Here is an 18042-nt window from a genome sequence, read left to right as displayed (position 1 = left end):
TCACCTAAGAAACAAAATGCTTCTCCAATAAATATCTGGACAGATGCCAAACTACATGAGTTGAAGAAATGAAAATCTGTAAAAAGTCATAAATGATAATGCCAATTTATGTGACTGCAAATTCAAAAAATAAATGTCTAAGGTAGGTAAACACATTATCTAAAGAGAAACACATCTGGAAAATGTGCACCTGTCTATTTGTATGGATAGCTATAGGTCCGTGTGAGGGGATCATGTAGATGGAACCTGATTTCATTTTCTAAATGTACGTTTTTAGTGATTAATATTCTGTAATTAGGTAAATTTGTTGATATGCTTAAAAAATCTAATAATCAATTGATGAAAAGCGTTCATTTATATTTACCTTTTCAGAAAAATGTTCACATAGTACTGTTCTATAAAAAATAAAAATATTACAATTCTTTACTTGACACTTGATCTGTATCACTCTACCTGTCTTACACTTCCCTCACTCCAAACGTTCACACTCTCATATGTAGCTTTCTCTTCAGCTCAGCAACTGGACTTCCTCTCTTGGGGCACAGTGAACCAGGAAGGGATTGATGCCTGAGGATGGAAAATTCCAGAAACTTCTGGCTAATGCACTGAAGCTAAGGACCCTCCCCTTCCGTTAATCTCTCTCACAAAGTCCCCTTGCTTGAGACTTTTAGAGCTGCAGTTCCACTTCCGGCCACGAGGGCGCTGCGGTCTATTTAGCTATATTTTTCTTTAAAGGAAAAAGCATATATATATATTTTTTCTACTCTCATTCCAGTGACCCGTCATACTCTATTTGCTATTTCCTTTACACATCCCAGGTCTGCTCCTACAGTCCCCTCTCTTGGATGGGCTTATTGTTATATCCTGTCACTTAGCTCTTTTCAGATCTTTCCAAAACTTTGCCTTTCCTTAAGAAAATTCTGTATATTGCAGCGATATTTTATGAAAACTATGCATGGCAGGATCGTGTCCATTCGATAAAGCTCAATTCTGGTCTGTGAATCTCCACCTAGTCTCTAAATTACCCCTTAGACAAGCTTCCGCATCTCACAGAGCTTGAGCAAACTCAGAAAGGACCTGGTGATTTTGCAATCACAGCCCCCTTGTGAGAAATACCTAAAAGAAGATATACAACACAGCAAATGCAGGGTCTAAACCTACAACAGGTCCTCAGAGTTCTCTGTATTTGCAGAATGAAGGAACACGATGTAATGCCGAACGGAGATTGAACTAAAGCCTCCCTGACTAGTTAAGCACATCTGCAGGGATGGCTCCTTTGGAAACAGCTCCCTGGTTGTTAGGCTGGTAGCAAACCTTAGGGGGCAGTAAGAACAGGAAGTTGTCGCCCCCAGCCCCCCCCCCCCCCGTGCCCTCAGGACAGGGACTTCCTGTGAGGACTCCATCTTGTGGCGGTGACAAGGTGGTTTGGAGCTTGCGCTAACTTTTCTCTTCAGCCTCTCTCGAACTATCGTAAACCCCGATCTCCCGAACCTGCTGACTCCCCCCACGAACAGTCTGTGAGGACAGTGGTGACAAGTTTCTGTCCACAGGCCACACCATGGGTGAGTTGATAGTGCCAGGGGCTCCGTCTCAGCCTCCACACGGCAGGGGTTCTGGGCCCCTCCCCCACCCACCTCAACGGACACCCAGGGGACCCCGTTTAGTTGGGGTGGGTGTGAGGGCACAGGCTCACTTTTCTACTCTCCTGTGGCTGTGGTCACGGCTGAGGTGAAATTGTCCCTCTGGTTGAGGGGAAAGACCTGTTGTATGATCCTCTCAGGTTCAAGGTTTGGGTGACTGGAGGGCCACCTGGGGTGGAGGGTGTTGGAAATTAAGGTTTTGGGGATTCATGCTAGAAGTGGGGGAGGGGCGGGGAACCCACCATTACTCGGTAATTCCCTTGTTCCAACCATTCAAGGTAGATTGAATTGCCCCTGTAGAAACTTTGGGAGGCTTGCTTTATGGCAAAGTATGATGTATTGTGGAATGTTCCGTGTAACTTAAAGTGTTCTATGTCAGTAAAGTAAATTTTGTTTACTTAAATAATCTCCATTTAATTGCTTTTTGTCTGCCTATTTATCTGTCAGTCAGTGAGGTATGTTAACATGTCCCACTGTCACTCTGGATTTGTCTATTTCTCCATATATTCTGTCAGTTTTCACTGTGTATATTTCTGCTCGATGATAAGAGGTCCACACAAATTTTAAATTGTTTTATTAATATTCTCTTTTTGAATTGAGCCATCATGAAATCTCCCTCTTTTCTTGTGGTAATGTTTTTCTTTAAAGTATACTTTTTCTATCCTTAATATGGTTATACCAGCTTTCAGTCGTTTAGTGTTGAAAGGGCATGTTTTTTGCCATTTTTCTATTTTCAAATTTTCTATATTGCTGAATTTTACATGTGTTTCTTTAAAAGTGTGTGATTGAATGTTTTTCATCTAGTCTGATAACGTCTACCTTTCTATTTGGACTATTTAGTCTGTTTTACATTTGAAGTAGTTACAGATATACTTCGGTTTAAATATACATATCGCTGTTTGTTTTACCTTATTTTTGCCTGTTCCAAGTTCTTTTTCTTTTCTTTTCCTTCGAAATGATTAATATTTCTAAGTATTCAGTTTTTATCTCATTTGGTTAGGTAGTTAAAGCTCCTTTGACCATACATGTAGTGTTTACTCTTAAACTTACAACATCTTTGCCTTATCACAGTCTAGTGTACATTAGTTCTTTAACATGTCTACATACAGTGCAGGGACTTTCAAACAGACTGATTCCATTTGACTTATTGTCATGCATTTTAATTGTATATATATGTATGTATATTTTAAATCCCTGAGGAAATTATTGCAATTGTATTATACAGTCAATACTCATTTAGTTTTGCCTACATATTTGCCAGTGTCACTGTACTTCCTTTCCTGCATGTATGTGGTTCCAGTTAGGATTGTATTTATTCTACCTAAAGAAGAACTTTTAGTATTCTATTTGAGTCTTTTAATAACAAATTTAATTTTAGTAACAAATGAAAAGCGTTCATTTATATTTACCTTTTCAGAAAAATGTTCACATAGTACTGTTCTATAAAAAATAAAAATATTACAATTCTTTACTTGACACTTGATCTGTATCACTCTACCTGTCTTACACTTCCCTCACTCCAAACGTTCACACTCTCATATGTAGCTTTCTCTTCAGCTCAGCAACTGGACTTCCTCTCTTGGGGCACAGTGAACCAGGAAGGGATTGAAATTCTCAAATTTTCTATATTGCTGAATTTTACATGTGTTTCTTTAAGAGTGTATGATTGATTGCTTTTCATCTAGCCTGATAACGTCTACCTTTCTATTTGGAATATTTAGTCTGTTTTACATTTGATGTAGTAACAGATATAGTTTGTTTTAAATATAGATATCGCTGTTTGTTTTACCTTATTTTTGCCTGTTCCAAGTTCTTTTTCTTTTCTTTTCCTTCGAAATGATTAATATTTCTAAGTATTCAGTTTTTATCTCGTTTGGTTAGGTTGTTAAACCTCCTTTGACCATACATGTAGTGTTTACTCTTAAAATTTTTTTGGTTAGGTAGTTAAACCTCCTTTGACCATACGTGTAGTGTTTACTCTTATAATTGCAACATCTTTGCCTTATCACAGTCTAGTGTACATTAGTTCTTTTACATGTCTACATACAGTGCAGGGACTTTCAAACAGACTGATTCCATTTGACTTATTGTCATGCATTTTAATTGTATATATATATAAAATCCCTGAAGAAATTATTGCAACTGTATTATACAGTCAATACTCATTTAGTTTTGCCTACATATGTGCCAGTGTCACTGTACTTCCTTTCCTGCATCTATGTGGTTCCACTTAGGATTGTATTTATTCTACCTGAAGAAGAATTATTAGTATTCTATTTGAGTCTTTTAATACCAAATTTGCCTGAAGTTTGTAACCTTAGCATTTCTATGTCTTCCAAATTTAAAAGATAACTTCTTTCTAGGTTTGGAATTCTAGGCTGACAGTTACTTTTCTTTTGCAGTTTGAAGACATAATTTCACTTCAAGCTACCATTGTGTCTTTTAAAATAGGCCAGTTTGTTGCTCCTTTAAGGGTAATCTCTCTTTTTTTCCTGTTAGCTTTGAATATTTTTTTTTCTCTTTCTTTGGTTTTCCACAGTATTACTAAGAGAGGCCTAGGTTTGATTTTACTCATACCCTTCCAGGCTTGGCATACATCGTGCTTCATGAATCGTGACTTGATGTATTTTGTCACTTTTGGAAACTTCTCAGCCATGATCTCTTCACTGCTTCTGCACTGTTCTCTCCACTCTGGGACTCCAATTAAGCATATATTAATTTTAAATATTATTCACTGTATCTTCTTTAACCTTTCTTTTCAGTATTCTCCACTTTTTCTTGCCAGGCTTAATTCTGGTTATTTTCTTCAGACTTATCGTTCATTTCTCCTATTCTCCATTCATATGGAGAACTCAACTTTAACCCTTGCAACAAAACACCACACATTCAGGGTAGATTGCATTATCCACCTAGAGTACAGGAGCAAAGTGAGGGTTACAAATGTTAAGCAGTTTGTCCCGATCACTCAGCCTGAAAACAGCATAGAAAAGGCTAACATCCCAAGCTGGACCCTCTGCCCAAACCCTTCCCACTATCCTCACCTTCTGCTCTAAATGCTCCCCACCTCTCATGCCCCTGGAGGCAGAACAAAGGCAGAGTCTCCCAAATTTTAAGCACTGTGTTATCTGTCTTGCAGAATATAAAAATCAGGGATATTTCTTCATTAATTGCAAGGCATTGGTCTATTATTCAGATTACTGATGTGTTTTCTACCTTGCTTTGGTTTGAGTTTTATTTATTTTATTCTGTTCTTCCTAATTTCAGAGTACAATGAGAGCCGTGCCCCCTTTCAAAGAAGAGCAAGATGCTGGGGTATTTCCCGAAGGAGGTATAGAAATTGGTATGGACGAGGCAGTTCTGCCATTTATCGTTCATCCTACCAGGAAGAAGAAGGAGATACAGCAATGAGTGGTCCCTATATGGGACCCGGAATAAGATAGTAAGTAACCTGTCAGTATGGCTGGCATGTACTAGTCAGTGGAATATATACCCCTGTAGTTAATTATATAATTTTTCTCTTCTGCAACCCAGCAGAGTGAAGAATGCTAGGACAAGATTACTGGTTGTGCGAACTTTATTGTAGCCTGGTATCGGTGGGGCAAGGGAGTGGAGAAGATGTTTTTAGCACTCTTAGACCCCTTCCTTCCATCTGCTTCCTCATAGTAATCCCCGTGCGAAGCAATCCTACCCTAAGAGTGTCCAATGGCATTATCAGTGCCACCTCCGTACTGATATAGACATGTGGAAAGAGAGATTTCCTCTAGAGACAGCAGTGGAGAAGGAAAGGCGGGATGGAACCCCAGGAAGATGGTTCAAGGTCACAGTGAGTATCTTGGCAAAAAGTATGGAATGTACAGGAGATACAGATCAGGGGAAGTTATGTTGGTCTATGTAGAGACACGAGGTGCTTTTCTGGGGAACAGGTGGGGTTTGTAATCTGTCTGTTTTATGGCTAGGAGTTAACATCCTTGATCATCTAAAGGCAGGTTCAGAGAAGCAGTGTAAATGGAAAAGGCTGGCTGCAGGATGGCTGGGGGAGGTTGGCTAAAGGCAAAGGTGGAAATTACTGCCAAGAAATTGGAGCAAGTACCCACCAGATGCCTCAGTTTTGCTGTAGCTGTGTGTATGGGAAGGGGAGGTGTGGTGAATCTCTAGAGTCCTTGGTGAGAGGGGCAGGCAGGATCTGCATTAGTCAGACTCTCCAAAAATCTTTAAAAAGGAAGATCACGTCTAACACCTTAACTTGATTAATTGCAGGAGAGCGTTTGAATGGACAGAAAGGGGATTTAGAAAATCTACGTTTGGCACGCAAAAAAAGAAATCATGGTGTTTTAGTTTGTAATTTGATGGAATGCAATATACCAGAAATGGAACAGCTTTTAAAAAGGAAATTTATTAAGTTGCAAATTTACAGTTCCAATGCTACAGAAATGTCTAAACTAAGGAATCCAGATAAAGATACCTTAACTCCAAAGAAAGGGCTGATGATGCTCAGGATTTCTCTCTCAGCTGAAAAGGCACATGATGTTGTCTGCTAGCTTTCTTTTCCCATTTCATAACGCTTCCCTGGAGGCATTTTCCTTCTGCGTCTCCAAAGGTCCCTGGCCATGTGGGCTCTGTGGGCTCTAAAGCTTTTTCCAAAATGATTCTGTCTTAAAGGGCTCCAGTAAGCAACTCCACCTTGAACGGGTAAAGACACATCTCCACGGAAACCATCTAATCAAAAGTTACCACCCACAATTGGTGGATCACATCTCCGTGGAAACAGTAAAAAAGTTCCCACTCAACAATATCGAATGAGGATTAAAGAACATGGCTTTTGGGGTACACGACAGTTTCAAATCAGCACGCATGGCAATGGTCATTTCTTTAGAAAAAGGTCTGTTCTCCAGCCTTAATTCCATGTGGTCACTCCTGTCTTCCATCCTTCCTTTTCAACTCTAGGTTCCGTATGGGAGAAAATATAACAGGGCATGGCTACTGGACTCAATCCAGAGTTTTTGCAGTGTCCCCTTCACCCCAGTCGATGTAAGAAAGAATGGTGAAACTGTATGTGTGGGCACAGGGGAGAATAAAGGGGGCCTTGCTGAGCAAGTGGGATCATGCCTACAACACTATTGCTGTTGCCTCCTTTTCCTACAGTTTCACTATGTGAAAGATTGGGCCAAATTCTTTGTTCAGGACTCTAGCACTGCCTCTGCATTGAAGGATGTCAACGTCAAGATTTGTGATAAGGAGAACCGAAAGGTTTGTGTCGAAGATATTAACCATGCCAAACCGAGGTGCGGGAGTACAGGCCAGGGACTGGGTTGTCTTCTTTGGGATTAGAGTTCCCAGTGCTTACCCTACCTCTCTTTATGCAGATATATATCTTTGTCAACCCCTCTTCTGTTCCCCACTCTGTGCAGTATCAGTTGAATCCAGAACAAATGGAGCAGCTAAAGGTAATGCAGACTCAAGATAATGTTGTGATTCCATATCCAGACCCACCTCTTCTTGCCTCCCCTCCCAATTTCCCCATCACTCCCCATAGCTCAGAGTTGTATCTGTTTCTGCAGCTGACCATGTACAAACGATATGATGCCTTCCAGGGAGCTCTTGACCTCCAGAGCTTACGCTTTGATCCAGGTATGACTGACAGTAGTCATTTTAGGGCAGCAGAGGGCAGATTAGGGGTCTGCTTATGAGGCAAATTTAGCGATGGTAAATTATAACGGGGTTGGGGCTGGCTCTAGTCCAACTGGGAACCTCTCAACCTTCTTATCTCTTCTCTCGGCTTCCTGAAGTCTTGGTGGGCCATGGTATTGACATGATCTTGAATAGAAGAAACTGCATGGCTGCCACCCTGAAGATCATCAGAGAGGAGTTCCCTGAGGTGATGCCTCAGGCCCAGAGCCTGTATTTAGGTGGAGGGGTGAAATAAGTAGATAGAGAGCAGATTTTTCTCCAAAGCCCAAGATAATAACTATCACTCTAATTCTTCTTCCCCAAAAGCTCTTCTCTTTGAATTTGCGCGGTAACAAACTGTACCGGCTGGATGGCTTATCTGACATAATACAGGAGGCCCCCAAAGTCAAGATCCTCAACCTCTCCCAAAACGAAGTGAGAAGTGGGAGTCTGATCAAATTTAGAGTGTGGGTGGGGGTAGTGCTCATCTAGGTGATGTCAACAGACAGATGGAGGTATTTGTGGGTGAGGATGGGCGTTCGGGATGCAGGGGCCCAGGTATTTCTCTTTCACTGGTTTTTCTTTTCCCTGATTCCCCCCAGCTGAAGTCAGTGTGGGAGTTGGACAAGATGAAAGGGCTGAATCTGAAAGAGCTGTGGCTAGAAGGAAACCCATTGTGCAACAACTTCTCAAATCAGTCCACCTACGTGAGGTCAGTGTTATCCACGATCACTCCTCCTTGGGCACTTTGCCCTTTTAGAAGCCTGAGCTACCCTGACGTGCCCACCTGCAGGAGGTGTTAGCCCTCATCCTATGAGAGGACTACATATCATTCCCCCTTCTCTCTCTGTGCCTCTCAGCTGTGCTTAGATCTCCTTGCCTTCTTATCTGGCCCACTGGGGCTGGGGTCTGTTTCCCGTCTCTCTGCATCCAGCCTTCTCTAGCCCTAGAATGACTGCTACCACTACATTGCTTCCTCTGTCCTCTGGCCCAATGCCAGGACTGGGGCATCCTAGAGCGAAACCTGGGTTCCCTGAGTCAGGGGAACAGAGATGAGCCACGGCCCGCAAGCAGAGGACAACCAGAGGCAGGGGCAGAGTGAGGAAAGCAGAGGGGCAGAGGTGGAGGAGAAGATAGGAGGACAGCCCTCTGAGAGGCATGTCCATCTCCCACTCTCCGTGTCACAGGCTTCTGCCGATCCTTCACGGGAGCACAGGGTAGCCCAAGGCAGGTGGGATTCCTCAGGCAAGGAACCAACTAAGGCCCGGTGGCACAGGGGACATCAGGAGAAAATGTGGTGACCATAGGAGGTGACCAGAGACCCTCAGTCCCATGCTGTATGGGGCCCTGGCCTTTTACTCCTGGGAAGAGCTCCTGCCCCTAGGGCTGCTCTTTTCCCCTGCCCAGCTGATACTGGTAGAGCTCACACCGGTGACAAAAGCTCAAATGCTGGGCCCAGCCCAACAAGTGTACGTTTTCCGTTCCTCCCTTGAGCCTCAGGACCAACCAGCAGCAGAACAAGGCAAGGACTGCAGCAGGGAAGCCATTTCTCCATTATCTCTCTTTTCTTTCCTTAGCCCACACCACCACAGTAGAGCTCTTTTCCATTCCCTTTCCTATTTTTTCCTTTCTCCTTTGTGTTGACTGACTCTCCTATATCTCCTCCGTATCTACCTCCCACACCTACACTCCCTTGCTGTCCTCATCCCTCGCCTGTGTCATTCCTTCCCTATTTCCTGAGCCTTGTCCCACTCATCTCCCTACCCCAACATCCTGGGCCATCACCCCTGAGTAATATCCTGGTCTTGTATAAGGCCAGTCCTGGCTGAATGCTGGACACTTAGTGAGGTTGGGGCCTCTCTCCCCATTCCCTGTTCCCTTCAGAGCCTTCTCTGATGACTTGAAGGAGGTGAGGGAGCCAGGGAGGGGAAGGAACCCCTGGATCTTGGGCTCAAAATGCTACTTCTTGTGGCTTCACATGGGAGTCAGAGCAGTCCATGCTGAAGCTGCCCAGGAGGAAGGAAAGGGAGGGGAGAAGTAGAAGGAGAGTAAGGGAAAGAGTAAGAAAGAGAGTGTATGTGTGTGCTCTCCCTCTTTTGTCACTCCATAGCAGGTTCCAGGGTCCCTGAAGAGGCAGTGGACCTGGAGTGAAGGTGGGGCATATGGGGTTATGTCTCAGGTGTAAGTGTGCTTGCTTCCATAAGGCAGGGCAGCTCCACGCTTTCACTTTCTTTTCTCTCTTTGGTCTTAATTTTTGACAGCTCCATCCTGGAATTGTTCCCCAAGTTACTACGCCTGGTAAGTGTATTCCTTTATCATTGACTCATCTGTCACTGATGCCACCCATGACCTCCCTTAGGTCTTTCCCAAGTTACATTTTTGTTTCTGAACCTCGTTGGAAGAGACCCATGTGGAAGCCAAATAAAGCCTACAGACATTCTCTACGGGCTTCCAGGATGCCCTGGAGAAGACCCTAATGGTAGACTTGCCCATGGAATTTCTAGGGCCCTTTGACACCTGACCTCTGATCCCCGTTCTTTCCTAGTCTTGTTCATCTCACTGCTCATCGAATGCCACCTCCCTGGTCTGCACTGACTTCCTCTTTCCTTCCCCAGGATGGCCAGGAGTTATCATCAATCACCGTTGGCATTGAAGCCCCCAAGAGGCTTCCAACCTGCCAGGTGAGGAGGCAGCATCAAGCAGGCTTGGGGTGGTACACATGGAGGGGATATCATCTGTGGTCCTAGGACTGTTTTAATTCCAGGGGAGCTTCTTTGGTTCTGAGACCTTGAAGAGTCTAGTCCTGCAATTCCTGCAGAAGTGACTACCCCTAGGACACCAAGGCAGGCAGGGCTGGGATGGGACAGGCCAGTCAAGCACAGGTCTGCTCATGGGGAGGAGGGGCATTTAAGTCCCCTTAGGGGCTGAGACCTCACAGATAACCTGTCCCCTTTGCTTCCCTACAGATATTACTTGATCTATGACTGTGGAGCCTCGAGCAGAACTGAAGCATGCTGCATTTCATACTTACATGCATTTACTAAGTGAAGAAACTGAAGCCCGGAGAAGGAAAGGGATAATGTTGGGATCACATGGAAGAAGTTGCCACTCAACCAAAAATCGTGAAATTGTAATGCATACCACACTCTGAAATCTGCTCTAAAAGTAATCGTTGCGATGTGCTTTGAAATGTACTGCTTTTATTTATTTTTTTATTAATTAACAGAAAAAAAGAAATTAACCCAACATTTAGAAATCATACCATTCTACATATGCAATCAGTAATTCTTAACATCATCACATAGATGCATGATCATCGTTTCTTAGTACATTTGCATCGGTTTAGAAGAAGTAGCAACACAACAGAAAAGATATAGAATTTTAATATAGAGAAAAAAATAAAAGTAATAATAATAGTAAAAAACAAAACAAAACAAAACAAAAAAACCTATAGCTCAGATGCAGCTTCATTCAGTGTTTTAACATGATTACTTTACAATTAGGTATTATTGTGCTGTGCATTGTTGAGTTTTTGTATCTAGTCCTGTTGCACAGTCTGTATCCCTTCAGCTCCAATTACCCATTATCTTACCCTGTTTCTAACTCCTGCTGGACTCTGTTACCAATGACATATTCCAAGTTTATTCTCGAATGTCGGTTCACATCAGTGGGACCATACAGTATTTGTCCTTTAGTTTTTGGCTAGACTCACTCAGCATAATGTTCTCTAGGTCCATCCATGTTATTACATGCTTCATAAGTTTATCCTGTCTTAAAGCTGCATAATATTCCATCGTATGTATATACCATAGTTTGTTTAGTCACTTGTCTGTTGATGGACTTCAACAAAACAAAAAAAAGTAAGAATTACTGATTGCATATGTAGAATGGTATGATTTCTAAATGTTGGGTTAATTTATTTTTTTCCGTTAATTAATAAAAAAAAATTAAAAAAAGCAGTACATTTCAAAACACATCGCAACGATTACTTTTAGAGCAGATTTCAGAGTGTGGTATGCATTACAATTTCACTATTTTAGTCTCTTTGCAATTGTAAATAACGCTGCTATAAACATTGGTGTGCAAATGTCCGTTTGTGTCTTTGCCCTTAAGTCCTTTGAGTAGATTCCCAGCAGTGGTATCCCTGGGTCGTATGGCAATTCTATATTCAGCTTTCTGAGGAACTGCCAAACTGCCTTCCACAGTGGTTGCACCATTTGACATTCCCACCAACAGTGGATAAGTGTGCCTCATTCTCCGCATCCTCTCCAGCACTTGTCATTTTCTGTTTTGTTGATAATGGCCATTCTGGTGGGTGTGAGATGATATCTCATTGTGGTTTTGATTTGCATTTCTCTAATGGCCAGGGACATTGAGCATCTCTTCATGTGCCTTTTGGCCATTTGTATTTCCTCTTCTGAGAGGTGTCTGTTCAAGTCTTTTTCCCATTTTGTAATTGGGTTGGCTGTCTTTTTGTTGTTGAGTTGAACAATCTCTTTATAAATTCTGGATATTAGACCTTTATCTGATATGTCATTTCCAAATATTGTCTGTCTCCCATTGTGTAGGCTGTCTTTCTACTTTCTTTTTTTTTGGGGGGGGGGGCTTTATCCATTTATTGTCTGATGTACAGAAGAAGCTTCATGATTTGACTGTTAATATCATTTGAAATTGTCTTAATCATGTATTTCAACAACTTCAATCCATTTTTTTTTAGAAATCATTCCATTCTACATGTACAATCAGTAGTTCTTAATATCATCACATAGTTGCATATTTATCATTTCTTAGTACATTTGCATCGATTTAGAGAAACAAATAAAAAGACAACAGAATAAGAATTAAAACGATAATAGAAAAAGAAAACCTATACCTCACATGCAGCTTCATTCAATGTTTTAACATAATTGCATTACAATTAGGTAGTATTGTGCTGTCCATTTCTGAGTTTTTATATCCAGTCCTGTTGCACAGTCTGTATCCCTTCAGCTCCAATTACACCTTCTCTTTTTTTTTTTAATTAACGGAAAAAAAGAAATTAACCCAACATGTAGAAATCATACCATTCTACAGATGCAATCAGTAATTCTTAACATCATCACATAGATGCATGATCATCGTTTCTTCGTACATTTGCATTGGTTTAGAAGAACTAGCAACACAACCGAAAAAGATATAGAATGTTAATATAGAGAAAAAAATAAAAGTAATAATAGTAAAAACAAAACAAAACAAAACAAAAACTTATAGCTCAGATGCAGCTTCATTCAGTGTTTTAACATGATTACTTCACAATTAGGTATTATTGTGCTGTCCATTTTTGAGTTTTTGTATCTAGTCCTGTTGCACAGTCTGTATCCCTTCAGCTCCAATTGCCCATTATCTTACCCTGTTTCTACCTCCTGCTCGACTCTGTTACCAATGACATATTCCAAATTTATTCTCGAATGTCCGTTCACATCAGTGGGACCATACAGTATTTGTCCTTTAGTTTTTGGCTAGACTCACTCAGCATAATGTTCTCTAGGTCCATCCATGTTATTACATGCTTCATAAGTTTACCCTGTCTTAAAGCTGCATAGTATTCCATCGTATGTATATACCACAGTTTGTTTAGCCACTCGTCTGTTGATGGACATTTTGGCTGTTTCCATATCTTTGCAATTGTAAATAACGCTGCTATAAACATTGGTGTGCAAATATCCGTTTGTGTCTTTGCCATTAAGTCCTTTGAGTAGGTTCCCAGCAATGGTATTGCTGGGTCGTATGGCAATTCTATATTCAGCTTTTTGAGGAACCGCCAAACTGCCTTCCACAGTGGTTGCACCATTTGACATTCCCACCAACAGTGGATAAGTGTGCCTCTTTCTCCGCATCCTCTCCAGCACTTGTCATTTTCTGTTTTGTTGATAATGGCCATTCTGGTGGGTGTGAGATGATATCTCATTGTGGTTTTGATTTGCATTTCTCTAATGGCCAGGGACATTGAGCATCTCTTCATGTGCCTTTTGGCCATTTGTATTTCCTCTTCTGAGAGGTGTCTGTTCAAGTCTTTTTCCCATTTTGTAATTGGGTTGGCTGTCTTTTTGTTGTTGAGTTGAACAATCTCTTTATAAATTCTGGACACTAGACCTTTATCTGATATGTCATTTCCAAATATTGTCTCCCATTGTGTAGGCTGTCTTTCTACTTTCTTGATGAAGTTCTTTGATGCACAAAAGTGTTTTATTTTGAGGAGTTCCCATTTATTTATTTCCTTCTTCAGTGTTCTTGCTTTAGGTTTAAGGTCCATAAAACTGCCTCCAGTTGTAAGATTCATAAGATATCTCCCAACATTTTCCTCTACCTGTTTTATGGTCTTAGACCTAATGTTTAGATCTTTGATCCATTTTGAGTTAACTTTTGTATAGGGTGTGAGACATGGATCTTCTTTCATTCTTTTGCATATGGATATCCAGTTCTCTAGGCACCATTTATTGAAGAGACTGTTCTGTCCCAGGTGAGTTGGCTTGACTGCCTTATCAAAGATCAAATGTCCATAGATGAGAGGGTCTATATCTGAGCACTCTATTCGATTCCATTGGTCAATATATCTATCTTTATGCCAATACCATGATGATTTGACCACTGTGGCTTCATAATATGCTTTAAAGTCAGGCAGTGCGAGACCTCCAGCTTCTTTTTTTTCCTCAAGATGTTTTTTAGCAATTCGAGGCACCCTGCCCTTCCAGATAAATTTGCTTATTGGTTTTTCTATTTCTGAAAAATAAGTTGTTGGGATTTTGATTGGTATTGCATTGAATCTGTAAATCAATTTAGGTAGGATTGACATCTTAACTGTATTTAGTCTTCCAATCCATGAACACGGTATGCCCTTCCATCTATTTAGGTCTTCTGTGATTTCTTTCAACAGTTTTTTGTAGTTTTCTTTATATAAGTTTTTGTCTCTTTAGTTAAATTTATTCCTAGGTATTTTATTCTTTTAGTTGCAATTGTAAATGGGATTCGTTTCTTGATTTCCCCCTCAGCTTGTTCATTACTAGTGTATAGAAATGCTACAGATTTTTGAATGTTGATCTTGTAACCTGCTACTTTGCTGTACTCATTTATTAGCTCTAGTAGTTTTGTTGTGGATTTTTCCGGGTTTTCGACATATAGTATCATATCATCTGCAAACAGTGATAGTTTTACTTCTTCCTTTCCAATTTTGATGCCTTGTATTTCTTTTTCTTGTCTAATTGCTCTGGCTAGAACCTCCAACACAATGTTGAATAATAATGGTGGTAGTGGACATCCTTGTCTTGTTCCTGATCTTAGGGGGAAAGTTTTCAATTTTTCCCCGTTGAGGATGATATTTGCTGTGGGTTTTTCATATATTCCCTCTATCATTTTAAGGAAGTTCCCTTGTATTCCTATCTTTTGAAGTGTTTTCAACAGGAAAGGATGTTGAATCTTGTCAAATGCCTTCTCTGCATCAATTGAGATGATCATGTGATTTTTCTGCTTTGATTTGTTGATATGGTGTATTACATTAATTGATTTTCTTATGTTGAGCCATCCTTGCATACCTGGGATGAATCCTACTTGGTCATGATGTATAATTCTTTTAATGTGTTGTTGGATACGATTTTCCAGAATTTTATTGAGGATTTTTGCATCTATATTCATTAGAGAGATTGGTCTGTAGTTTTCTTTTTTTGTAATATCTTTGCCTGGTTTTGGTATGAGGGTGATGTTGGTTTCGTAGAATGAATTAGGTAGTTTTCCCTCCACTTCAATTTTTTTGAAGAGCTTGAGGAGAGTTGATACTAATTCTTTCTGGAATGTTTGATAGAATTCACATGTGAAGCCGTCTGGTCCTGGACTTTTCTTTTTAGGAAGCTTTTGAATGACTGATTCAATTTCTTTACTTCTGATTGGTTTGTTGAGGTCATCTATGTCTTCTTGAGTCAAAGTTGGTTGTTCATGTCTTTCCAGGAACCCGTCCATTTCATATAAATTGTTGTATTTATTAGCATAAGCTGTTCATAGTATCCTGTCATTACCTCCTTTATTTCTGTGAGGTCAGTAGTTATGTCTCCTCTTCCATTTCTGATCTTATTTATTTGCATCCTCTCTCTTCTTCTTTTTGTCAATCTTGCTAAGGGCCCATCAATCTTATGATTTTCTCATAGAACCAACTTCTGGTCTCATTGATTTTCTGTATTGTTTTCATGTTTTCAATTTCATTTATTTCTGCTCGAATCTTTGTTATTTGTTTCCTTTTGCTTGCTTTGGGATTAGTTTGCTGTTCTTTCTCCAGTTCTTCCAGTGGACAGTTACTTCCTGCATTTTTGCCTTTTCTTCTTTTCTGATATAGGCATTTAGGGCAATAAATTTCCCTCTTAGCACTGCCTTTGCTGCGTCTCATAAGTTTTGATACGTTGTGTTTTCATTTTCATTCTCCTCGAAGTATTTGCTAATTCCTCTTGCAATTTCTTCTTTGACCCACTTGTTGTTTAGGAGTGTGTTGTTGAGGCTCCACGTATTTGTGAATTTTCTGGCACTCCGCCTATTATTGATTTCCAACTTCATTCCTTTATGATCCGAGAAAGTGTTGTGCATTATTTCAATCTTTTTAAATTTGTTAAGACTTGCTTTGGGACCCAGCATATGGTCTATCTTTGCTTCTCATTTCTTATGAAAGCCATTGACGCTTTTGTTCAATTTCCTGCCCCTGTCACAGGCAAACACCACACCCCCACACATACACGCAGATACACACGCACACAACACATACACACACACACACACACACACACACACACCCTGCCAGGACCCAAGTTTGGACACTGAATCTCTACATCTTATATATTAACGGACTTCATCAGCATTCTGACAAGCATGCTTAACACAGGCCTATATTCAGGCAGCACCTTTGCTCTACTCCCACACAGTTTAGAGTATTTTAACTCTGACCCGCCCCCACGTTAAGCATGTTTATTATCCAGTGTTTAGTTCTAGCTTGTTTTATTCCCCACAGCAGCCACCACCATGATGAGAACTGTTTTATACAACCACTGCTGGTTCTTATTTGCCCATGTTTGGCGTTTGATTCTGTTACCGTTCTTTCCTGCAGTTCATGTCACCTTTGTGTGATCATTTTCCTTCTTGCTAAAGCATGTTCCTCAGAAGCGCCTCTCGAGAGGTGTCTGTTGGTGGAGGGGCTGCTAGTGTTTTGTTCGTCTGGATGTGTCTTTACCTTCAGGTTAGGTTCTTCAGGAAGCAGGCCCTGAGATGGAATTTAGTGTGCAGGGCACTTATTCAGGATCAACACCTGTGGAAAGGGACCAGGAGGTGGCAGACGTCGGCAGAGGGAGAAGTGAGCTGTAATGCAGGCCCAGCAAAAGCTTCGCTGGCATGCATGGGGAGCTCCGAAGGTCAAACGACCCCTCAGAGTTATTCTGCACGGGACCAGAATAGCCCAGACATTTACAGCCCCTCTTGGATCGGTCATTTCTGGTGGGTCATCTCGGGAAGGGCGTGACCTTGGTTGGGCAAGGCAGCTCTCTGCAGCTCAGGTAATACCAGAAGGGGCTAATGGCCGATGGCTGGCTTCCAACCGCACACCCAGCAGCTGGGACAGAGGGATCTGGGGGGTCGGTGGGTTCTGTCTTCATGTCCATCTCTCCCTCATTCTTAAATAGCATTGTGGCTAGGGAGGCAACTCTGAATGCACAGTGATGCGTCTCTCATCACTCACCTTTGGTTGCCATTTGTTGATCAGAAGAGGATTGCTCTCAGTCTGCCTGTCATTGCTTTGTAGGAAATCTGTCCTTTCGTCTGCTTATTAGGTCACCTGGACCTCAGTGTTCTGTAGCTCTCCTAGGCTATGCCCAGGTATACTTTCTGAATCTAGCGACCCGTATCTTTGCTTAATTCTGGGAAATTACCAGCCATTTCCTCCTTGAATGTTACTCATCCTCAGACACGCCGCCCCCCCCCCCACCAACACCACCACCATTTTCTCTTTCCAGTGCACCTATTAGGTGTATTTTCGGTCTTCTCATTTCGTTCCTTATCTCTCATCTCCTCTCTTTTATCCATTATTTCTCTTTATCTCTCTGAAGCATTCAGTATAATCTCTTTCATCTATCTTCCAGGTGATTAATACTCTAGCCCGCTGAGTATCATCTGTTGTTTGAAGTTACATGATTTTCTTTTTTTGTCTTGGTAGTTTTCTTCTAGACAGTCTGCTTGCCTTCGAAAAAAGTAATTAGTGGATGTTTGCTCATATATTTAAACGTATTGAACACCTATTTTAATAATCTGCATCCGATACTAAGGAAGACCTCTTTGGAGGTCGGCAGATTTGGTTTATTGCCTGTGTGGCGGTGGCTTGTTTTGTGATCACGTGTATGTTTGGATAGGCTTTGCCTTTCGGAATATTGTTTAAGCCTCAGTCAGAGGTTGGCACCTACAGAACGGAATCGGTTTGTTTATGCACAGGTCTGATTTTGCGGCCAGGAATTAATTGGGCCATGCTGATTGTGTTCATTTGAGCTCCAAAGCCACATGTGGGCAGGCCTGTGATGACAAATTCTCCAGGGAACACGTCCTGCCTTCCCCCAACTTGAGCCAAGGCCGAGGGATGTGAGTTTCCTTGTCATCTCCTTTGCCCAGAGGGAAGCCGTCTTCCCATTCGCTGAGGGTGTCTCCTTCAATACTCTACGCTATATACGAAGGTCTCAGTTCT

At 41.4% G+C, this 18042-nt stretch overlaps 1 protein-coding gene and 1 long non-coding RNA gene across 2 annotated transcripts; both read left to right on the top strand.

Annotated features, from left to right (window-relative positions):
• Window positions 1–1387: 1387 nt before the first annotated feature.
• Window positions 1388–8110, top strand: LOC143671872 (nuclear RNA export factor 1-like). The gene is made up of 10 exons (XM_077146978.1): window positions 1388–1562; window positions 4905–5079; window positions 5304–5463; window positions 6585–6668; window positions 6783–6887; window positions 7004–7084; window positions 7199–7268; window positions 7427–7515; window positions 7635–7742; window positions 7910–8110. Exons 1-10 carry the CDS (start codon window positions 1559–1561, stop codon window positions 8108–8110), a joined length of 1077 nt encoding a protein of 358 aa, XP_077003093.1. The 5' UTR covers window positions 1388–1558.
• Window positions 8111–9391: 1281 nt separating this feature from the next.
• Window positions 9392–10123, top strand: LOC143670493 (uncharacterized). Its single transcript, XR_013169380.1, has 3 exons — window positions 9392–9605; window positions 9923–9988; window positions 10072–10123. It is a non-coding gene; the product is annotated as an uncharacterized LOC143670493 (long non-coding RNA).
• Window positions 10124–18042: the final 7919 nt, after the last annotated feature.

The sequence above is a fragment of the Tamandua tetradactyla genome, chromosome X (assembly GCF_023851605.1).
Source record: "Tamandua tetradactyla isolate mTamTet1 chromosome X, mTamTet1.pri, whole genome shotgun sequence".
Classification (NCBI taxonomy): Eukaryota; Metazoa; Chordata; class Mammalia; order Pilosa; family Myrmecophagidae; genus Tamandua; species Tamandua tetradactyla.
Note: the sequence above shows the minus strand (reverse complement) of the source record. Positions and strands in the feature narration are given on the sequence as shown.